This window comes from Meles meles, chromosome 2 (assembly GCF_922984935.1).
Source record: "Meles meles chromosome 2, mMelMel3.1 paternal haplotype, whole genome shotgun sequence".
Lineage (NCBI taxonomy): Eukaryota > Metazoa > Chordata > Mammalia > Carnivora > Mustelidae > Meles > Meles meles.
The window spans coordinates 873,200-897,135 of record NC_060067.1 but is presented as its reverse complement, the minus strand read 5'-3'; the positions used below and the strand labels follow the sequence as shown (position 1 = coordinate 897,135).

At 48.2% G+C, this 23,936-nt stretch overlaps 1 protein-coding gene across 1 annotated transcript in view; it reads left to right on the top strand.

Annotated features, from left to right (window-relative positions):
- Positions 1-19,430, top strand: part of ENOPH1 (enolase-phosphatase 1) — a 33,974-nt gene extending 14,544 nt beyond the window's left edge. The window contains exons 2-6 of the mRNA XM_045985794.1: positions 5,151-5,252; positions 6,850-7,052; positions 10,242-10,374; positions 12,388-12,511; positions 18,127-19,430. Coding sequence (XP_045841750.1) covers positions 5,151-5,252; positions 6,850-7,052; positions 10,242-10,374; positions 12,388-12,511; positions 18,127-18,266 — 702 coding nt within the window. The 3' untranslated portion in view covers positions 18,267-19,430. The remainder of the gene's footprint in view (positions 1-5,150; positions 5,253-6,849; positions 7,053-10,241; positions 10,375-12,387; positions 12,512-18,126) is intronic.
- The last annotated feature ends 4,506 nt before the right edge of the window (positions 19,431-23,936 follow it).

The window sequence follows — 23,936 nt, the reverse complement described above, 5'->3', positions numbered from 1 at the left end:
TATATGAAAGTTGCTAAGAAAGTGTATCTTAACAGTTCTCATCACGGGAAGAAAATCTGTGCTGATGGTAATTGGGCTTATTTTGATGATCATTCTGCAGTATTGTATGTACCTGTCCAATCACTATGTTGTGCACCTGAAACTGATATATATCAATCATTTCTCAATTAAAAAAGAGATACACTGTCACTGCAGAAAATGTATAAGCAAAAACAAAACAAAACAGAGAACCTTTGCAAATGGCCACGTTCCCCTTGATTTTGTTCTGTGGATTAGATAGTCCCCAGAAGGGGATTATGCTGTATATTTGAAACCTCTTTCATTTCTTATTTGAGAATGTAATTTGTTTCTAAGACCCATCAAGCTACTTAATTTTCTTTCCTTTTATCTTCTGAGATTAGTAGAAAAATCGTAGTCCAAAGAAAAAAATTATAGTCCACTAATACTGCCTTTGTGTTGTTTAATTTTCTGGCTAAAAAAGTTTAATTTATTTATTTTTATTTTAAAAATATTTTATTTTAAAAGATTTTATTTATTTATCTGCCAGAGAGAGAGTGTGCGCGCGCACGTGCGCACAAGCAGGGAGAGCAGCTGGGACAGAAGCGGAGTCCCCACTGAGCAGGGAGCCAGGTGCTTGCTTTATTTTCAAGTAGGCTCCACGCCCAATAGGGCTGCAATTCACAGCCTGAGATTAAGAGTCTCATGCTCTACCCACTGAGCCAGCCAGGCACCCCGGCTGAAAAAGTTTTAAGTTCTCAAATACTTTAAATCATTTGTTGTACTGTGGTTCGTTGGAAGGCTTTTTTATTTTATTTTATTTTTAATATTTTATTTATTTATTTGAGGGGAAGGGAGCATGAGAGGAGAGAGGTCAGCGAGAGAAGCAGACTCCCCGCCAAGCAGAGAGCCTGTGTGGGACTCGATCCTGGGACTCCAGGATCACGACCCGAGCCGAAGGCAGTCACTCAACCACCTGAGCCACCCAGATGCCCCATTGGAAGGCTTTTAAAATAGCTTCTTTAAATAGCCATACTCTAAGTATTACCCATTACCTTTTTATTACCCATTTTCCTCAAAGGAGACTTGAGTAAACAATATAGTGACTGTTTTATTCTTATTGATTCTATCACCTTTTTATTAAAACAACCTCTTGACCATAAAGCAAATCCATAGTGGACTCCTAAACATTAACGAGGCAGCTTCCTTAATTAGATGTTGTGGCCCTTACAGAGCCTTCATGGAGCTCTTTCAGAAAGCCACCGCTGGGCTGGGCTTCGTGGGGTGGTGTAAAGTGCTTGCATAGTGTCCTTCCAGCATTCGGGGGAGATACTCTCACTTGGTTCTGCGGCCTTTTGGTATGTGTACTACTAAGCCGTACCAGCCCCTTAGGTGCCTGGGGGACTAAAAATATCTCACATGTTCCTAGAACCCTAGGTTTATTGCAGCTTGTTTTTCATACTGTAGTATTCTGAAATTACCCATAAATGGATTATGACTGAAGTTAAAACATCTGTCATCACAGTTATTTCTGGAATTACTGTTAAAGCCTGAAAATGTTCAGTGGGCAGCGTTGGGTGGTAAGCTCTAGCTTTACTGAATCTATTTTTAGAGCATTCTCGAATGTTGTCACAGCATATATAATTCATATAGTTACGGCTTTTTGAAAAGCAAGTGACTTGAAGGCATTTTATTTATTTTATAAAATAGGCTGCTCAAAAAGTAGGCTCAAGAATAGGATGAAATCTTAATAATTTAGTTATCGGCAGCATATACCTTTATAGGATGCAATAACGCTTACTCCGCTGAGGTCCGAGTCTGCGGGCACGGCTCCCCCCGTGAGTCCCATGTCCCGTGTGTTGTGTACGAAGTTCTGCCCTCGTTGGTTACGCGTGTGCACTCAGTGCAGCGGGCACTTTCGTGTCTAGAGGGAAGCGGCAGATGAGATGATCAGGAACTCTGAAGCTTTTCCTGAAAGTTCAAAATTGTTTGAAACCTGCCCCCTGTATTTCTCTGAGTCCCCTGAGGACAGAGGCTGTGGTTCATAACTCTGGTACCAGAAGTCTCCGGCACTCCGTGGGTCCTCGGTAAAAGTTGAACGTATGAGTTCATCGTACTTGTGATTTATTCTCTGGGAACTTCGCTGCCATCCTTTGTCACTCAGTTTGGGTCTAAGGTGATCCTTGCCTGGTTTAAATGTTTGTGCTGGAGAATGGAAGTGGGAAGGTCTAGGTTCTGTCTGTCCATCTACCTGTCTGTCTACTTCTCTCTCTCTCCCATCACTGCAGTGACCTTGCTTGGGATTACCGTTTCCGTTCAGCAGAGACCGAGGCGCAATACAATACGAGGCAGGGGCGGACCCCAGCCTGGCGCACGGCCCGGTCTCTGCTGCTCCTCTCTTCTCCCATAGACATGGAGGACTTGGGCTCCGGCCTTCGAGGCTCTTTGGAAACTGTTCTTGGGACCCGTCAAGCTGGATTAGGAAACTGGATGTTCTGATGCACAGAGGAGTGTAGCTCTGCGTGCATTTTAGAGCTTTTGCGTACTTCAGCTTTTCTGATTTTGGGAGGCCCCGAATCTAACCAACAGTCCCCTGCAAAATCTTCCAGGTGTTCGAGAATGGGGGGACAATGGGAAACAGGATGTTAGAGGAGGATGACCAAGCGGGAAGGAAGCAGGTAGAGGGTGTGGGGTCAAAGCTGACTTTCTAACTGCGAAACATTTTAAATAAGGAAGTATGCGGCTTAATCCAATGACTGCACACCTACCATGAAGCTTACTAGGTTTTATCGTGTTTTGTTTCAGATCGTAAGGAGTGAAACATTACCGCTGTAGCTGAGACTCTTGAGTACGTCTCGGGTGGCAGGAGAGGAGGGTTATTTGGGTGTTAGCGTTTATGTTCGCGTGTATAATTGAAGCTGATTCTTTTTTTTTTTTTTTTTAAGATTTTATTTATTTATTTGACAGAGATCACAAGTAGGCAGAGAGGCAGGCAGAGAGAGTGAGAGGGAAGCAGGCTCCCTGCCAAGCAGAGAGCCTGATGCGGGACTCGATCCCAGGACCCTGAGTCATGACCTGAGCCGAAGGCAGAGGCTTAACCCACTGAGCCACCCAGGCGCCCTGAAGCTGATTCTTGACTGCTGCATGCTGCTCTCGGGTAGGAGTGAGTATACCCGAGTGTATCTTCTCTCTCGCTGGGGAAGATTTCGGTTGCTCCCGTCGATTTTGTCACACCCAGTACTGCAATAAACATTTTTTACTTTCCTCTTCGTGTGCGTGTGTGAGAGTCTGTCTGTGGTGTGTGTCCAGGAGAGGCCTGGGTGCGCGAGCACAGAACCTTCAGGGTCTCCCTCTCTTCTCCGACAGCGCTCTGAGCGGGAGCCGGCTGCCGTGGGCCGAAGGAAGGGGTCAGGGGCACGGTGTGGACACGATGGGGAAACCAAGTCTTGAAGGAAGAGCTGGGCCTGTCAGTGTCGGGAAGGGACTCTCTTGCAGAAAGAGCAGGTGCCGGTCTCAGCTCTTCGTTTTCCTTCTTTGAGATTCGGAACGAGTTTTTACTGAGCTTAAACAAGGTTGTTCTGCTGAGTCCGCCGGGCGGTCCGCCGGGCTCCGCTGTGTGCGCTCGGGTCCGCTGGACGATCGTGCCGAACTAGAACTAGAACTAGAAGCCGTGCGCCCGCCTGCGGACTGGGGGGCTTCCGTGTTCCTGCTGGCGCAGGGGAGATTGCAGGAGTGCGCTGTGAGGAGAGGGAGATGCTTCGTCCCTGCTGTTTGTTTGTTTGTTTATTTGCCTTCTTTGCTGGAATACAGCTGACGCCCGTACCCTGGTGGTTCCGGCGCGCAGCAGAGTGGCGGGACGTTTTACACATGTGAGGAAGCGATCGCCACACCACGCTTCACCGCCATCCCCAACCAGAGTTCTTCCCTGGGTTCCCCACGCCGGACTTCGTATCCCCGTGACTTAACTGATATTAGAACTGGAAATTATAAAGGGCGTTCAGTGAATACTTGAATAAGGGAGTGGATGAGTTTAAGTAAATAGACTTCTTGAGTTCAGCTTGATTATAGAATTCTCCTTAAACTGGAAGACCTCCTCTGAGGTGTACACTTGGGGTCCACACTCCTGGCGTACGTTCCTGTGCTGGGTTTTAGACAGGTTCTTGCTAAGACTGTTGCAGTCGTCACCCTCTGCTTTCGTACAGCGTTCTGCTCCCACTCGGCTTGTCACTCCCGTCGCACCACGCCGCAGGGGTGGTTTCTCCTGTCATGCTCCTGTCCCCCACTAGATTTTTAACCTCACTGATGTGTTGTGTCCTTCCAGTTCCCTTTTGCATGCCCCACTAGTAGACACTAAAAAAATGATTGTGCCGTATTTGATTTGAAAGGATCCACATGCTGAATTTTAAGTAAATAATTTTGACCTAAGAGAGCTCACCTTGCCAACGTATGGATTACCGACAGGGTATTTAACTTTGAATTGTCCTGCCCATCACTGGTCTTGTAGGTAGTCTGACCACCAGGAAAGAATCTTGGTGATCACATTTTTTTTAAGCATCTGCCCTGCGTGGACCCATCGTCCAGCGGGGATCTGAGCTGCACACAAGTGCCAGCGTGTGCATCCGCACCACGGCTCTGAGCAGGGTGTACTGGAGTCCGCAGACCCCGTGAAGGGCTGAACAGTAAATGCTTCGACCTTGCGGACGGTACGATCTTGGTGACGGACAGTCCACTCTGCCGTTTGTGACCCCAGGGTAGCTGCCGGTGCTGTGAGCACGTGAGTGTGGCCGTTTCCAGTAACGCTTCATTTACGGGGGCGCCGGCTGGCTCAGTCGGTGGAGCGTGTGACTCTTGATCTCCAGGTTGTGAGTTCGAGCCCCACACTGGGCATGGAGCTTACTTAAGACAAAAACAAAACAAAAATCTTCATCTCCAGAAGCAGGAGGTAGACTGGCTTTGGGCCGTGGTTGGCTGACTCTTGACCTAGTTCATTTGTTTCTTGGTCTTTGTTTCTCTAGCCACAGCAGAAATTTTCGTGTTTGCCACGTAGGTTTCCGGGGCTCACTTGCCACAGTTAGCAGAGGTGAGATTGTTGAAGAACTTGATCTCGTGCAGATGACTAAAGCTAATTCTTGTTTTTTAACTTGTTTATCCAGGACATTTTATTTCCCTACATCAAAGAAAATGTTAAAGAGTATCTGCAGACACACTGGGAGGAAGAGGAGTGCCAGCAGGACGTCAGTCTTCTGAGGAAACAGGTGGGGACATCGCTCTTCTGTTGCTTCCACATTCCCAAGCGTCTGAGACTTGAGGATGCCGGGAGACTCAGATGTGCTCCGGACACACTGGAAACGAGCGCCCTGGCTTCCTAGGGCCTGCTTGTTGGACTTCCAAGGGCCTTCCTAGTCCCTTGCCTGCTTAGGGACTCACAGCACGTCATTAAATGGCCAGATCGTGGCAGTTGCTGTCTCCCCAGTTGCCTCTCTTTGGAGCCATTTCGATTGCATAAAGCTGTCATTTTTTTTTTTTTTAAGATTTTATTTATTTATTTGACAGAGATCACAAGTAGGCAGAGAGGCAGGCAGAGAGAGAGGAGGAAGCAGGCTCCCCACTGAGCAGAGAGCCCGATGTGGGGCTCGATCCCAGGACCCTGAGATCATGACCTGAGCCGAAGGCAGCGGCTTAACCCACTGAGCCACCCAGGCGCCCCTAAAGCTGTCATTTTAAAAAATTAATTAGTTGATTATTTAAAATGTCATGTATTTTTAAAACTAAGCTTTATCTGGTTGTGTGCGAGAGGTTTTGTGCTGTCTCACCACGTTTTTCAGTACCGTCTCCCAGTGACCCTCTGGTCTCTCCTGCCTCCTGCACAGCCCTCCTGGGGCCTCGCCTCCACACAGCCCTGCACACCGTGTCCTGCTCCCACCAGGCCCAGCCTTCGTCTCCTGTGCCGTTGTGCTCTGATCTCTGGCCAGCTTGCAGTCGGTCTTCCCTTCTGCATTCCGTGCTGTAGAGCTCCTGCTCGCTTTCCTTCAACCTGCTTCAGGGTCAAAGATCTTACACGCTGTGCCGGGTGAACTCTGACAGTTATTTTCTAGTCGCGTTCTACGTCGGACAATGTGGAATGTTCTGGAAAGGTTTTAATGGTTGGGAGTTGGGATTGGAAATATACCCGGGGGGCCATTGGGTATTTGGGTTTGTTAAATGTTCTAGGTGACTCCGGGTTCGTCTGAAACACTCCCCTCCCTTAAGCTTCCTGTTGTCTCAGTTCTTGTTATTGAAATTACGTATTCCCCCGTTACAGTATACACACCGTTGGGCTTTAGAACCTGGACATATGCTTTGTCAGTCACAGCGTCATTGTTCTAAGTAGCTGCTAGATATTTCGGGCAAGAGGAGGAAAAGTACAAGATACTGAAAAAGAACCAACCCCAGACATTGCTTCGCTGGCATTTCATTGAATCCCAGGCATAAGTGAATTTCGCTGACATTTTCTTTGTGTCTTCCTTGATTCATTATCGTGCAGAGAAAATGGTCGGATTTAACCGAAGTCCTGGTTTGTTGATCCCCATAAGTGTTGATCCCCGTAAGCGACACGCCGAGTCTCACTATATCATTTTACCATTATATGCTGTGTCTCTCCCGTGCAACGTGGATGCGAATTTATTCATTCTAATCCACTTTCCTTTAGGATCATTCCTGTCAGCCCCCAGAGTGCAAGGTACTTTAATCTGGAGCAGCGTAGGTACCAGTGACAGCTGGAGGAAGCGAGTCCACTAGGCTTTCAGGCCTCATTTTAAGGGATCTTTTTGACAGTAAGTAGGAAACAAACTTCATGTTGTTTATGATTTCAAGGCCGAAGAGGATTCGCACCTGGATGGGGCTGTTCCCATTCCAGCCTCGTCTGGCGCTGGAGGAGACGACGCCCAGCAGACGATCCAGGCCGTGGTGGACAACGTGTGCTGGCAGATGGCCCTGGACCGCAAGACCACGGCGCTGAAGCAGCTGCAGGGCCACATGTGGAGGGCGGCGTTCGCAGCAGGGCGCGTGAAGGCCGAGTACGTGCTGTGCGGGCTCCACGCACTTGGCCCGCCCGGACGCCCGAGACGTTGTACCTGGGCCTCTCTGCCCGGTGTTAGTTGTGTGATTAGTCAGATAGATAAAGTCAACCTTCTTTTTATTTTTTTAAGACTTAATTTATTAGAGAGAATGAGGGGGTGGGCAGAGGGAGAGGGGGACGCGGGTTCCTGGTTGAGCAGGGCAGACGCTTAACCGATGGAGCCGCCCAGGCCCTTTTTATTTGAACAGGCAAGTGTTTGTCTTGTTTTTTCCAAGCTAGGGATAAAGCATTCCACCCAGTGAAGCTCCCCAGGGCGGCATGCCTGGCTTTGTGGGATGGTGGTTGAGGACTTGGATCCCAGTTTATTTATTTATTATTTATTGATTTTTTTTAAAAAGATTTTGTTTATTTACTTGACAGAGATCACAAGTAGGCGGAGAGGCAGGCAGAGAGAGAGAGAGACGGGGAAGCAGGCTCCCTGCTGAGCAGAGAGCCCAACTCGGGGCTTGATCCCAGGACCCTGAGATCATGACCTGAGTGGAAAGCAGAGGCTTAACCCACTGAGCCACCCAGGGGCCCTTGGATCCCAGTTTAAAACAGCTCCCAGGAAAGGGTGACTGAGCTCGGTCACATTTGGTCTTCAGCAGACAGCGCTGTCGGGCCGCTTCTCAGGGCTGTCGGGTTCTTGCTTTCTGCGGTGCTGGAGAAGGAACGATGCTGTCAAGGATTTATATGTCATCTTGGGGCCATTCAAAGTGTCACCACTCTGCCACTCTGTCTTGTGCTGGGGAGCAGCTTTCACACACCCCTGGGTCCGGGCTGTGGCGTTCCCGAAGCCATCCTGCCCAAGGAAACTCGGAGTATTGCTGAGGAATTCTTTCTTTCTTTTTCTTTTTTTTAAGATTTAATTTTGAAGTACTCTCTACGCCCATCGTGGGGCTCAAATTTACAGCCCTGAGAGCCCCTGCTCTGTTGACTGAACCAGACAGTACCTGCTAAGAAACTCTTACCACAAAAAAACTAATGTTGTACTGTGTGGTGACTAACATAACATAATTTTTTTAAAAAAGGAAGAAAGAAATCCCCCCCCCCTTTCTAAAAAGATTTATTTATTTGACAGAGAGACACAGTGAGAGAAGGAACACAAGCAGGGGAAGTGGGAGAGGGAGAAGCAGGCTCTCTGCCGAGCAGGGAGCCTGTTGTGGGACTCGATCCCAGGACCCTGGGATCATGACCTGAGCCAAAGGCAGATGCTTAATGACTGAGCCACACAGGTGCCCAAAAAGAAATTAATTATTTTTTTTTAAGATCTTATTTATTCATTTTTTAAAAGATTTTATTTATTTATTTGACAGAGAGAGATCACAAGCAGAGAGGCAGGCAGAGAGAGAGGAGGAAGCAGGCTCCCCACTGAGCAGAGAGCCCGATGCAGGACTCGATCCCAGGACCCTGAGATCATGACCTGAGGCGAAGGCAGAGGCCCAACCCACTGAGCCACCCAGGCGTCCCAAGATTTTATTTATTTGACAGAGATCACAAGTAGGCAGGGAGGCAGGCAGGCAGAGAGGGAGAAGCAGGCTCCCTGCTGAGCAGAGATCCCGATGGACCCTGATCGAGCCCGATGCAGGACTCGATCCCAGGACCCTGAGATCATGACCCAAGCCTAAGGCAGAGGCTTTAACCCACTGAGCCACCCAGGTGCCTGAAAGAAATTGCTGATGAGACACTGCCACTAAGGATTTTAGGCCATTGCCTGATGCACAGCGCAAGACCCAAGACTACTTCGAGTTGCTGCTGTATTTTTGTTTTCCTGTCAAACGAATTGCCCTTCCTCTGTGTAACTTCACAAGGGGCTTCCACTTTTTAATACTTTTTTTTTTTTTTTTAAAGATTTTATTTATTTCTTTGAGAGAGAGCACATGCAGGGCAAAGGGAGAGAGAAGCAGACGCCCCGCTGAGCGAGGATCCTGATCCCAGTGCTCAATCCCGGGACCCCGAGATCGTGACCCAAACTGCAGTCAGATGCTTGACCCTGACTGACTGAGTCAGCCAGGCGCCCCGGGGTGCTCCCACTTTTTAAAGGACACGTTAGGATTTCAGGATAGGCCAGTCGTCTGGGAATATCCGCTAGTTCAGTGTGTAAGACACTGAAGGGTGGAGTTGAGAGAGGATGCTTGAGCTAGTCAGTCCTTCCTTCTCTCGGACGGTTTCCTTAATTATGAAACCAAGGACTTGAAATAGGTTACCTTAGACCTCTGAGCCCTGAATTGGAGCAATAACAATCTGCAAATTCAACGTGGAAAACTCCTGTCTCTGCGATTGCAGCATAATGCACAGAATAACCCACGATCATGTGTGCTGGTTTCAAACTGGTTGACGTCCTTCCTTCAGTCAGTGTCCTCTAGTAAGCTGTTTGATCCAGTAGGAGACTTCCCTGACATTTTCCAGCTGATCTGTGAAAGATGACTGGTTGCATGTTCCCAGTTCTTGTGCTTCTCTTTCCACCTTATTTCTGCGATAATTCCACCAGCCGAGTATGGAAAGAGTTGTAGAACCGGGAAGCAGGACTCATGTCAGGAATCAGAAAAGCTAGACACTGTTTGCCAGTTGGCTAATGTGAGATGGTGCGGGTCTCGTAACTGATTTGTTATGTCATTTTTTTCTATATTTTAAAAGTTTAGGTTTTCTTAGTTCTCAAGAAAAGAGTTCCATTTTCTAGCTGGTTACATATGAATAGCTTTTGAACTCTCAAATGTTTTTCTTGTAATTGTTTGGGAGCAAATCTTTTTAAAGGCATTTCCGTGCTTTCTGAAGGCACACTGGACATTAACATCCTCTTGTCATGAATTTCATCGAAGATTACATAATTGTTACTTACTTTTAAGTTCTTTGGGAATTTAAAGAAGCACTTTATTTCATCCCTTATTTGTAATCACTTTACTGTTGTTAGTGTGGTCGCCTGTCAAAGACTATTCTGTGCGCCTGCATTGTTGCTTCTAATCCGCTGTGGTCTTGGAACCCCAGGGACAAACTTGGTAGGTCGGCAGGAGTTTGCGGTCTCCTGGAGGTGCTTCTCATGGTGACCCTTTGGGCTCAAATAAAAGAAACTTGTTATGGCTATTTTGACTGGCTTTCATCAAGCTAGATACCGTGTTCCTGCATTTGAACTTGCTGGTCTTTCCTCTAGGTTCTTCGAAGATGTAGTTCCAGCAGTCCGGAAATGGAGAGAGGCTGGAATGAAGGTGTATATCTATTCCTCAGGGAGTGTAGAGGCCCAGAAGCTACTGTTTGGGCATTCTACGGAGGGAGATATTCTTGAGGTAGGTTACCTGATTACTGTTTTTCTGACACTATCATGAATCTTAAAGGAACATCCTACGGTTATAAGCCAAGTCAACGTTCAGATCATTGCATGTATATATGCCAAGCAGGTGGTGAAGAGAAGTGGGAAGCTGGGGAGTGGCTTCGAGGGAAGGGTGGGTGTTTCTGTTGTGCCAGTCTTGGCAGCGGAGCTTCTTACGCTGCGGAGAATAACGAGCACCAGGAGAGTTTGTGAAAAGTGTAGATCCCTGGGCGGTGCTTCCTAGCAAATCTGCATTGGCAGGTCTGGGAAGGGGGGGTCAGGAATATATAGATGTATATGTAATACAGCTAGTAAGACATGAGCTGGCTTGGAAATCAGCTGTCTTGCCGACATTAGAAAATTGTCAGCTCGGACGAAACTAATGGGCCACTTCTTTTGGTGATTTCAAGGAGCCGGTGAGCGGTATGGTAGCGGTACGTGCCCCGTCCAGACACGTGCATGTACTTCTTTAATGAAGCGGTGTGCAGGGTAGTTCATTTGTTCCTGGCACTTTGGAGAGAGAACAGATTTTATTTTAGCAGAAACCTCATTCTCCTGTGAGAGAACGGGGTGTGGAATGTTCAGACCACCTGTTCCTTTTCCTGCAGATGAGAAAACTCCTGCTGGCTCCTCGTCCCACCCTCCCTGCGCCCTCTGGAGGACAGGGCGGGCACGGGGAAAAGGGAAGCCATTTAGGACTTGAAGAAGAAATGCCGACTGACCGAAGACAGGCTGAACTTAGTGATGTGCACTAGGCCACTCCGCAGCTGTCTTTTAAATGTTTAGTGAGCCTCTGCCGGGCACAGAGAGCACTTTGGCTTCGGAGGTGTCCTGTTCTCATTTTAGTGCTTCCCTGTGTTTTATCTTAGTTTAGGTCAAATATTAAATCGCGAATAAAACCCTTTAATTATTGGTGTACAGATATGTGTATCTCCTGAATACAGATGTACATGACACTTTTGTTCTCCGATAGAAGGGCAGTAAGGTGATAGTAGATAATACACAATAGTTACTGAATTCAATGATAAAAATGTACTTGCGGGGCGCCTGGAGGGCTCAGTCGGTTAAGCGTCTGCCCTTGGCTCAGATCACGATCTCAGGGTCTTGGGATTGAGCCCCACATCAGGCTCCCTGCTTAGCAGGGAGTCTGCTTCTCCCTCTCCTTTTGTTCCTCCTCCGCTCGTGCTCTCTCTTTCAAATAATAAATAATCTCTTTTTTTTTTTTAAGATTTTATTTATTTATTTGACAGAGATCACAAGTAGGCAGGGAGGCAGGCAGAGGGAGAGGGGGAAGCTCAGCAGGGAGCTCAGCAGGGAGCCCGATGTGGGGCCCGATCCCAGGACCCTGAGATCATGACCTGAGCCAAAGGCAGAGGCTCAACCCACTGAGTCACCCAGGCGCCCCTCAAATAATAAATAATCTTAAAAAAAATTTTACTTATATACCTCTAACTCTTGCCTGACACAATAGACCAAAATCTCAAAGGTCAGCAGCAGAGAAAGAAAGTAAAGTAGCAGTTTACTAATGAGGCAGGTTAGAGAAATCTGTTCTTCCTGGGTCAAAAGGACAATATTTGGGACCTATAATCAGAAATGAAACCCAGTCCACTAAGTAATTTGAGTGCAAATAGGGTTTTAAGGATACAAAGTCAAGCATGTATGTTTTAAAAGATTTTGAAAAATAAATAAAAAAATAAAAAATAAAAGGTTTTGGAGATAAAATTAATGCTAATCAAAGAAAACCAAGTAAATTGTAGCATGATTTTATATACATTGAATTGGTAGTTTTCTTCCAAATGTTTATTTCTGTAAAATCTTCCTTTATTTCCTACAGCCCACGTAAAGTTCTCTATTAAGCAGACATTCAGTGATTATTTATGGAGGGGATGAAGTCACTGTGATTGTTGCGTGTTTCAGAGCAGACAAGGAGAGACAAAGGGTCAGGTCGCAAGTGTATTTACAACGTCGATCTTTCCTTGCCCTGTTACAGCTTGTTGACGGGCACTTTGATACCAAGATCGGACACAAAGTGGAGAGTGAGAGTTACCGCAAGATCGCCAGCAGCATCGGGTGCTCCCCCAACAACATCCTGTTTCTGACAGACGTCACCCTGGGTGAGTCATCTCACCCTTCTGTTGTACCCTCCAGAGTAGGCGCTGAGCCTTGCTCTGCACACACGTGGCCTCTGAGAAGGAGGTTTGTGGGGAGCCTTGAAAAATGGAACAGGTTTATAAAAAGAAGCCGTGGACCAGCCGATCCATGTTTCTCTCTGTTTCCCCATCCTGGGGGGTTGTGTGTGGGCAAGTGGCGCTGGGAAGACTAGATCTTCTCGCTGTAGCTCTGTCTGCGCCCCCCCCCCCCAATCCCCTGTACACACGTACACACAGACGAGATGGCAGAATAACCAAGGACAGTTTCTGGGGCGTCCCTGGAAGGAGCCTGCAGGCAAGGGTGTGAGGGTAGGTGCGTGGTCAGTGAGCGACATGAAGCGGCCGTGGACCTGAGCACGTGTAGCTAACAGCAGTGATGGGAGCTGAAAGCCAAAAAAGAAGCACAAAGCTACAGGGAGGGAGAATTCCCTTTTCCTCTTTGTTGTTCTGGTCGATGAGTGCGGCCCCTCCGTGAGCAGGAGCCTCCTCTCTCCCTTCCCTCGGGGGATCTCAGTCCCCAGACACCCCCGTGCTCGGAGCCTCTGGCCTTGTTGCGCCTGATTCACTGCCGAAAGGCGCACCTGTTGCCCCGGCGGGGCCGTGTTCGTTACAGGCGGGGCGGCGGCTCACGCACTGTTGCCGCACGGACTGAATGCGGGTGGCCGCCTGTACTCGGCTATATTGGTAATTTAAGTGAGTTCAAAAGCACTTTGACCGGACGTAAACGGCCACTCCAGCTCTTGTGAGAGAATGTAGACGCTCTAGAGGATTCCAGCAGGAAACCAGTGACTGAGGAAGCCGGCAGCAGCAGGCGAAGAGGTACTGGGTGCTGGGGAGGACTGGGCGCCGCTTCTCGGAAGGCGTCTGCTCGGTGAGGCTTTCCCGCACCCCACCCGGCTCCGGCTCCGGCTCCGGCTGCGGCGGGCTCGGCTGGCTCACGGTCCTCAGAGTTCATGCATCTCCCGGGACCCTGTTTTTGCCGCGTTCATAATCACGCTGGTATTTGAGGGCACTTCTTTACGTTTGCGTTCCACTGCTCGCGTGGGATTGTGAGTTGCCGCTTCCATCTGCCCCAGAGCAGGACTTGGTGGATCGCGCAGCTGCTGTGACACACGACGTCTGGGTCCGCCGGCCGGGAAGGGCACTTAGGCAAAGAGACTGCGGGCTCCGCGCACTCTTGCCTGGTCGGCTCCATGGGACTCCTGGACCCCCCGGAACCTGTGGGCCGTCTCCCTCTCCCTGGTCCTTCCTATCTTGTGGAACTAGAGTCGCCCCTACCCACCGGGACTGTCCGAGATAGGGCCCAAAGGCTAATCCAAGCTGCCGACAGACCGTACCAGAGGTGGTGTGTCCCACCTGGGATCTTGCTGTGCCGCTGACCTTTGAGCTTTCGGTCTGCTGTGTCGGGCAAGAGTTAGAGGCGTATAAGCGAGTACTGAGTTGCTAAGTGGTTTTTTTAAAAAAAATCTTAACCAGCATAGAGATGATGTAATGCTTCAAAAAGTGATAATAATGTTTTCTGGAGAAAGAAAGTCTTAATTGTACCTGGCATACAGTAGACATTCAGTAAGTGTTGAATTTCAGGCCGTGGTCAGTGTAGATGGAAAACTTTGATCCAGATAGATGGTACCAGATCACGCCACTTGTTATCTTGAGTTTGAAAACTCAGCAGATTGCGTGTCTTACATGTCCTGGCTTGGGGCCAGAGTCCAAGGGTTTCTACAAGACTGTTGTCTAAGTTTTCTGCCTCCTGGAAAACTTTACATTTACTTTTGGGCCGCACTGAAGGAGAGGAACAGACAGAAGGATGCACGGACACGCTGCCTCAGGGTTCCCTGTGTGACTGGGTAGCCAGGCCACATAGATGTACCGTGGCGGAGCGTCAGCCTTGGCAAAGGCATTTCACCGGGCCTCTATCCTGCCCTGTAGATATTTGCCTGTCTTATTCCTCTACAGAAACTGCCAATTCAAAGCTATAAATACCCTCCCTTGCGAATGGCTTTTGGGGACTTGGAGAGGTGGGGTGAGGAGGTTGCTTTAGAGAGGTTCATGGTGTGAAACACAGCAGTCCCTGTGACGAAGGATAATGAGAAGACTTTTACTGTGTTTTCTTCCTTATGGAAAGGAGCGAGGCCTGCTCTGCTGAGGCTAGCTGCTTTAATCTGTGAATTGCTTTTCTATCATCATTTGTACGGAAGGGGCTGTTGGAGATGCAGATCCGTGGTTTGCCATCTGTTGAATTTCCTAGCGCTTTGGAAGATAAGTTTCTGCGGGCTTAGAGCTAGAGAACTGCTTTGTGGCTGGAGCTCCTGGCGTGTCAGCCTGTCCCGAGTGTTCTGGCATTGAACGTATTGTGATCCCCAGGTCTGCTCCCCTTTCCTCACTTTTTGGCTACCATTAATAATTACAATCCCGTCTCTAGTAAGGTCGTGTACAGGTTCTTCATATTCTTGTCTTTAGCCACATTTTTTTCCTAGTTGTTCTCATAGTACATCTATAATTTTACATCTTTCTTTTCACTTAAGCTGTTCCCTTGGGCTGCAGTCCCAGAAACTATTCTTAACTTTAGCAAATAGAGATAATCCCCAAATTGGCCTTGAAACAAAATTGGCTTTCTCCAGGGTCTCTGCACGGAGGTTTTGTTCTCATCCCTCCTCATCTGCCAGCTCCACACCCATTTAAGGCAGTAGGGCCAGAACTGGGCTCCTGTGTAGCTGGGATGGGGCCAGGCAGCCGGCTGCTCGCCGCGTTCTTTTCCATCACTTCTGATCCTCTGTTGGGTACCACATGCCCAGGCTTCATTGCCAAGGCAGAATGGAAGACTAAGTTGATACCCCAAATAACATCCAAGTGTGAAAGAGAGTCCCAAAAGACATTTTCCTCTCGGAGGAAAGGAGGGAGGCCCAGGGTTTTAAGTCAGTATCGTGCCAGTAGGGCAGATAGATGCTTACGGACAGCAATTGCCCAGCGATGGTCTCGGTAAGAGGCTGAATGTGCTGCGGTCACTAGCGAGTGTCGGGTTCCATGTGGACCGCCATGGCTCGACGCAGTTGGGATCCTGGGTTGCTCGTCAAGGGAAAGCTGTGTTTGTGGCGGTCAGCTGGGGATTAGGGATGAGAAGAATAGCGCCTGTACAGTTTGCTCGGAGGAAGGGATTTCCTCAGGAAGAGGGGATAGCTTAGTACTTTGTTTGCTCTGGGAAGGCAACAGCCTTTCACAGGACAGGAAGCTAGACACTGGAGGTTGGGAGGTGGAAGAGACTCTGCCCCACTTACTTTCTCTGGGAACTTCTAATCTCTCTTGGCGCTGCTGCCCTTTACCCCGTGTGGATGGTGCGACTGATTTCCAAAGGTCAGGAAGCCATTGAGGTTTCTTAATACACCAGCCCTAAACTCCATACAACGTGTTTCGGGTTCTTTGCCAGTTTCGCTCTGTTCAGATATGCCCCATCTGACCCATGCCTGTCTCCCATACTCACTCGCTCCGTTCTTCCAATATTTGTACGTGTATTTTGTCTGCCCAGAATGCTTCCTCTCTTGGCAGTTTTGTTTCCTCAAAACTTCTGAATAAAACTTACCTTCTGTGCTGAGAAGTCATGTGTTATATTGCAGATCCTAATTCAGTGTTCCGTACTGGGGAGTTGAGATTCTGCCTTTTTTTTTTTTTAATTTTTTTTAAGATTTTTAAAATTTATTTGATAGATCACAAGCAGGCAGAGAGCCCAACGTGGGGCTCGATCCCAGGATCCTGAGATCATGACCTGGGCCGAAGGCAGAGGCTTAATCCACTGAGCCACCCAGGTGCTCCTTTTTAAAAAAATTTTTTTTTTTTTTAGATTTTTTTTTTTTTTAATTTTATTTTTTTATTTATTTGACACAGAGAGAGATCACAAGTAGACAGAGAGGCAGGCAGAGAGAGAGGAGGAAGCAGGCTCCCTGCGGAGCAGAGAGCCGGACGCGGGGCTCGATCTCAGGACCCTGAGATCATGACCTGAGCTGAAGGCAGCGGCTTAATCCACTGAGCCACCCAGGTGCTCCTATTTAAAAAATTTTTTAAAAAGATTTTATTTATTCAGAGAGGGAGTGAGAAAGTGGGGGAGGGGCAGAGGGAGAAGGAGAGAGAATCTCCAGCCGCCCCCCTGCTGAATGTGGAGCCTCTTGCCCGGCTCGATGCCACGACCCTGAGATCATGACCCGGACCAAAATCAAGAGTTGGATGCTTACCCAACTGAGCCCCACCCCCCCCCCAGGAGCCCCAGAGATGCTGTGTTTCTAACAAGCTTGCAGGCGATTCCCGCACCTCAGGTCCGTAGGTCACATTTGGAACAGTATTGCTGTGGAGCAGGAGTTGGCAAGTTGTTCTGTAAAGGGCCAGATGGTGTCTTGGGCTTTGCAGGCCCTCCTGTCTGTCACGACTCTTAAACCCTGTCCTGGTAGTGGAAAAACAGCCATACACAAACACGAATGAATGGCCCCAACTGTTCTAGTAAAACTTTATTTACAAAAGCTCGTGGCAGGTCATCATTTGCTCTCCTGTGTTCCAGAGCGTGGACTTTTAGACCTCAGCTCTGCCACTCACGGGCTCGCCTCTAGCATGGAGATAGTAATACTAACTACCTCAGGGTCGTTGTGAAGATTTAAATGAGAATGGGAGCTCCCTGAGGGCAGGAGCTTTGTTTTGTTCATACATATCTGTTCCAAGACGGGTACTTGGCCCATAGTAGGTGCCAAACAATACTAGGTGTTAGCTGTTACCTTCCACATGGACGCAGAATGGAGAGAGGAGTGTGACCCAAGGTGTATTAGAGATCTCCCCTGCCGTACCTAGCTTACCTAGTCTCGTTTGACTCGTCCTGTTTTTTCTTCACCCACCATGCAGTCACTGATCTAGTGCTCGTAGTCGAATGCGGAGAGAGACAACAGGTAATAACGTGTCGGTTCATACAGTATTGGTAGAGCCAAACACGAAGAATTAGAGGAGCGTGTGGAATGTGGCAGTGGTTCTGGAAGGTAAGATCGTTGAGCCGAATCTTGAAGAGGAGAAATTTGCCAGGCAAAAAAGATGAGCAGGCTGGCCAGGGAATAGGCCGTATTTGGGCTCCTGATGTGGCAGCAGGAATTTTGGCCTGATTGGATCATGGACTTCCATTTGTCCCATCGGTCCCTAACTGGTATTATTACCGACAGTCTGACCTTTGGGAAACACTCAGTTTTCTGTAGGACCGAGGAGGGTGAGTGGAGGAACGTCGTGGACAGAACATAGCTCTTTCCTTCCACATTCATAACCACTTAAAGCTCAGAAATCTGGGATACACAACACACCATACACAAGGACGCGAAGTCTAGACCACTCTAGTCTGTCAGGCACAATCATGTATTTTTAAACATTTTTGATTGTGGAAGCATCACATTTACATGGGGGAATGATGTGCTCAGTCCCCAGTGTGCCCGTCTTCTAGCTTCAGCAGTGATCAGATCGGGGCCCAGCTGGGGGCGTCCTCCCCCACACTCCCCTGGTTCCTTTGAAGAAACCTCAGACATCACCTGTTGTGTTTCTGACACGTACTTTGACTTTCCTAGAGGCCAGCGCTGCCGAGGAAGCGGACGTGCACGTCGCTGTGGTGGTGAGACCCGGCAACGCGGGGCTGACGGACGACGAGAAGACTTACTACAGCCTCATCACGTCCTTCAGCGAACTGTACCTGCCCTCCTCGGCCTAGAGCGGGAGCCAGTCCTCACAGACTTCTCCCTGTAGTCTAGTTTTATTCCAGTGGTCAAAGTAACTAACTTAAAAAACCATATACATACACACACAGGTATGCAAGTGTATGTATGCATACGTTTAAATTGCCTTCCACAGGCAAATAAGTGAAAAAAAAGATCTCCGTTCAGTGAAAAGGAAACTTATTTAAAGATGCTTTCTGTGTAGAGATTGTTTGAAACCACACATCTAATAACCCTTACTGAGGGCAAAATGTAGCCGATAGAGTCACTGCGGTGCAGATCGCACGTGTCATGTTTGTTGCTGTCCCCATGTAGGTTTGAGAAGTTATTCAGGAGCCTTGTTATTTTAAAAAACTAGTAGTATTTCATCTACTTATTCCCAATAATAATTCTTCTCCTTTTAAATTGTGAGTTAGAGGATTGTGACAGCTGAATTTCAAAATATTAGCCTCCCTCTGTGCAGAATAAAAAGCCATTTATTTCTGCTCTAAAAGAGCAAAATTGGGAGAGGAAACTCATTTGAATCTTTTTTTTTTTTCTTCTAAAGATTTTATTTATGTATTTGACAGAGAGAAATCACAAGAGAGGCAGGCAGAGAGAGAGTGAGAGGGAAGCAGGCTCCCTGCGGAGCAGAGAGCCCGATGCAGGACTCGATCCCAGGCCCCTGAGATCATGACCTGAGCCGAAGGCAGTGGCTTAAACCACTGAGCCACCCAGGCGCCCCCTCATTTGAATCTTGATGTTGCATGCAAGCATCTTTTACTGAAGAAACTTGAGCTGATCATTGTGGCATCCCCAGCAGCGGTTGTCTTACCACTGAAAAAGGTGCATTGATAACAGCTAAAATAGGAATGTGACTCCTAATGTTTAACAGAATAGTCCTAATCCTGCCAATTGTCATCATCATAGATCTTATAGTTGCCTTTCTAACTACTTAACACAGTTTGAGAATATATGTTGCAGTTTACTATTGAAAAGCAAAAGGTTTACTGAAATCATTCCTCAAGACCCTTCTAGAAGAGCCCTAATAATGTAATATTTTCCTCTGAAATGGATGCGAAGAGTGTAAATTTTATAACAGCGTTATTTATCCTGGTTCAGTCCTAGTGGGATGTCATGTCAATTTCAGGTTGTGATTAATAAAAACATTTTCTTCTTCACTCAGTTTTATGTAGGTTTCTGAACCATACCACGTATTGCCATAAGCAAAAGACAAACTGAAGAGAGATTGAGAAAATAAGAGCTTTATTTTAGTTTTTGCCTTAATCTTGTGTGTGGATGTGGGGTGTGTGTGTGTATGTGTGTGTGTGTGTGTGTGAGAGAGAATGCAATGCCAGTGAAAAACCATTGACTATTAATTGAGTTATATATATACGTATGATCTCATTGGTTATTATTTCATTTGGATAGTAAACCATTCATGTTATGAGTGGGGTTTCTTAGGTTTTTGAGAATCTTAGTTTGAGATATATAAAATAATGCTTGAAGGAAGATGTTTTCTTAATTAATCAAGAAAAGCTATGATGAATCCTGGAGGAATAATTTGGGGGATGCTTTGAATATGGAAAAAGTATTACAGATTTGAGAGGACAGGGAATATGAAAGGCTTTATTTGATAGTTTTTGTCTCCTAGTAACTAAGAAGTCTGAGGACTATGAAAATGTAGAAGGGAAGTAAAAGGCAAATGAGGAAGTCAATCTTGGAAGTGGCAGTAATTTAGGAATGGTAAAGCCACAAATGGCAATAAAGAGATGCACTTCTTAAAGTTTTCAAAAAAGCTCATGAGAAGATGATAGAAAAGTTGTTTCTTAATGCCAGTAAAGGAATAATTGGAAATGTAAGGAAGAAATGAGAGAAGATTACGCACCAGAGTCTAGATTAGAAAGGAATTGGGGTGGCTGGGTGGCTCAGTCAGTTAAGCATTCGACTCTTGGTTTCAGCTCAGGTCCTGATCTCACTCAAGGTTGTGAGATTGAGCCCCGCATTGGGCTCCACGCTGGAGCCTACTTGAAAAGAAAAAAGGAAGGAAGGAATTAAAGGAGAGGGAGGGTGCTCCATACGTAAGCCAAAAGAAAATTGAGGTGAAGGTGTTGCAGTCTGTTTGGGCTGCTCTGACAAAATCCCAGAGACCTGGGTGGTTTATAATTAACAACATTGTGTTTCTCATGGTTCTGGAGGCTGGGAAGCCTGAGATCATGGTGCTGGCAAGTTCACTGGTGAGCGCATTTCCTCACAGACCACAGTCTTCTTTCTGTAACCCCACATAGTGGAAGGGGCAAAGGAACATTCTTTGGCTGCTTTTATAAGGACGCTACTCTGGGGCGCTTGACTGGCTCAGTTGGCAGAGCATGCGATGCTTGATCTTGGGGTCCTGAGTTCGAGCCCCAATGTTGGCCCATGGAGGTCACTTAAAAAATGTGTGTGTGTGTGTGTGTTGCTAACTCCATTTATGAGGATTCCACCAAAGGCCCCACCTCCAAATACCATTGCCTTGGGGGTTAGATTCCAACCAACAGATTTTGAGGGGGACACAGACATTCAGTTTACAGCAAGGGACATTTCCTATCCATGATGAAAAGAGCAGCAGGAAAACTTATTTATTAGGGGGGAGGAGAAGAGGGAGAGGGCTCGATCTCAAAATCCCAAGATCATGACCTGAACCAAAAGTCGAGATGGACCCTTAATCTGCTAATACCCAGGCGCCCCAAGACTAATGTATTTTTTAGGTTATTGAGAATAGATTCAGGAATAAAGAACGTTCCAACATCAGATTCAGTTTGTGAAAGTGGGAGGGAAAAGGAAGGGAAAAGGAAGTTGAGTGGAATATTTCTTAGACCCTACAAACTCATTCACAATTAAATGTTACGGAAAAAGATCTTGGGAAGAAGTTGAGGCACGAAGTAGATTGGTCATGAGGAAGGGAAAATGCCTAGAAAGCAGGTAGTGAGCTAGGTGGTGAATCCAGATAAATTCATGGTCCGTAGTAAGGGAAGGAGGAAAAATCTCACCTCTGGGATTTCCAAAAAGAGATCAATCAAAGTTACTGAGTTTTCTCAGCATTTTGTTTGCAGAGGATTCCAGGGGAGAAAGTCCTTAAACCTGTGGCCCTTTTATGCCTGTTTGTTAACGCACATCTTCTACCTCAGTTTTGCTCTTTCTCACCATGGCACTGATTTGGATCAAAATTCAAATTGATTTATTTTTATTTTTATTTATTTGACAGACAGAGATCACAAGTAGGGAGAGAGGCAGGCAGAGAGAGGGGGGAAGCAGGCTCCCCGCTGAGCAGAGAGCCCGATGCGGGACTCGATCCCAGACCCTGAGATCATGACCTGAGCCGAAGGCAGCGGCTTAACCCACTGAGCCACCCAGGCGCCCCCAAAGGTTTTATTTTTAAGTAATCTCTGCAGTGTGGGGCTCAAAGTCAACCCCGGAGAGCGAGCCCCGAGCCCTACCGACGGGATGAACCAAGCGCCCCGAACCGCAGACTGGTTCCTTCCAAGGGAAGCGTCAAACAGAGGCCTTCTCTGATGTCATCAGCGTTTCTGGGGTGTCAGGGCTTCCTGCTTGGCCTCCTGGGAGACCGGCCTTAGTTGCGACCCCGAACTGACCCCCGAACCGAGGGCCACTAGAGCTGCAGGAGGGACAGTCGAAGGCCGCCGGCGGACCGCGGAGACAGACGCGCGGCCGGCCACGCCCAGCAGATGGCGCTGCTCCTCCAGGGACCTTCCCCGCTGCGAGCGGCCGCGCCCAGCAGGTGGCGCCGGAGAGAAGTGAGAAGGAGAGGAAGGAGGAGCAGGAGGCGGCGGCCTGACGGGAGAAGAGAGCCGGTCGGCGCCCCGCGGCAGATGCGGCCGGATCCCCGCGGTCGGGCAGGACGGCAGGGACCGCCCCCCGGACTCCTCTTCGCTTGTACTGCTTAAGTCCCGTCAGCGCGCAGCGCTCGAGACCGCCCCTTCCGGTTTCCCGCGGCCTCGTGAAAAAGGATCTTCGGGGTCTTGAAATTCCCGCCAGAGCGCGAAGCCCGAGCACTTCGTCGTGGCACCACGGAAGCCCAGACGGCACCGCGTCCCCAGCGTTCACGCAGTTGGCGAAGAGCGTCGGTCCGCGCGAACGCGCCGAGCAGCGCACAGGGGCCGAGCTCCTCTCCCCCGCCCAGGCCGGCCCCTCGCGCGCGCACGCGGACGGGCGCGCCGGGTGCGCGTGCGGGAACCAAGCACGTGGCGTGTCCGCGCGCGTGCGGGAGGCGAGGCGGGAGGACTACATGAGCGGAAGTCTGCCACTGACAGAGTTTGTATAGGATTATTTCAGGCCTCATTTAGAACGTGGGTCTTTGACATGTACTAGCTACAGCAGACACCGTAAGAAATAACCGTTTTTATAATCTAGAACTTCCTCAAGACACAGAAAGCTGTTTGTCATGGGAAGCAGGAGGGCAGTTACATCCTCTGAACTCTCACTGCATTACCATTGTTTCCTAAATGCCTTGAATGTTGAGCAGCTCACATTTTTTTTCTGAGAGAGAAAGAGGGACCCTGAGAGCAGGAGGGGGAGGGCAGAGGGATAGAGAATCTTCCACAGGTCCCTCGCCCCGTGCGGAGCCATGCGAGGCTCCATCTCCCTGCCCTGCAATCATGACCTGATTCAAAATCAAGTTAGATGCTTAACCAACTGAGCCACCCAGGCACCCGGGGCAGCTATATGTAAGACATTAAATCTTTAAAAAAGAGAGAAAAGGAAAAGGGGGGGCAGCTACCAGTCCTTCATCGTGAAAGCATTTACAAAGCACATAGCTCTGCACCAGCTGCTGTTTTAGCGGCCACAGGTGTGTGACAGACGCGGGTGCTTGGGCTCTCTAAGCCACAGAAATTGACAGCAGGCCAAAAGGGAATCCCAGGCGAGGCTTTTATTAGGGCTTATGCACAAGGGAGATGGGGTAAGGGGGAAGTGTCCTGCAGGCTGACTCTCAGACCAAAGGCCGGGAAAGGTTTTCAGGGGGGCTGGGGTGGGAAACGGGGGGCATCTAAGCGTGTTGGCGCAGAGAGATACAGGACGTAGGGCATGCAGGCACAGTGGACAGAACATGTCTCTGTGTGCGTTGCCTATCTAACAGGTCATCTCTCCGCCCGGGGCATTGTTTTTAGTAGTATAATGAGGGAGGAAGTAGGTGGAAGTTCAGCACTGGGGTCCATCTTGGCACAGACTGGTTTGGTCCAGTCTTCACCAGTCTTCACCATCCTTCTTTCAGTCAGCAGCCTCCCTTCGCATTCCCGTAAGGTACACTGTTCAAGGGGCAGAGAGTTTTAGTTGTCGTAGAAGATGGACTCCTCAAAGGGCAGAGCTCTGTGGGAATGCTGGGTTTGGGTGGTTAGGGCTGAGGGGATATGAGTCCAGACCTTCCTCTGCCTCAGGTACAGAGCAGTCAAAATCTCTGCCAAAATAAATAAATAAATAAATAAATTTCTCTGCCCTCAGGGAGCTGCATTTTGGGGATAGAGATGAGATAATGAACTAAGTGAAACATGTAAGACAGTGTTATGCATGTCAGAATTAACTAATCACAGGACCCTGTTTACAAAATGCTATCAGGCAAGATAAAGCTGGAAAGAGCAACTGTGCTGGGTTGGGCTTGAGTTTTAGAGATCAGGTAGGCCTCGGTGAGAAGG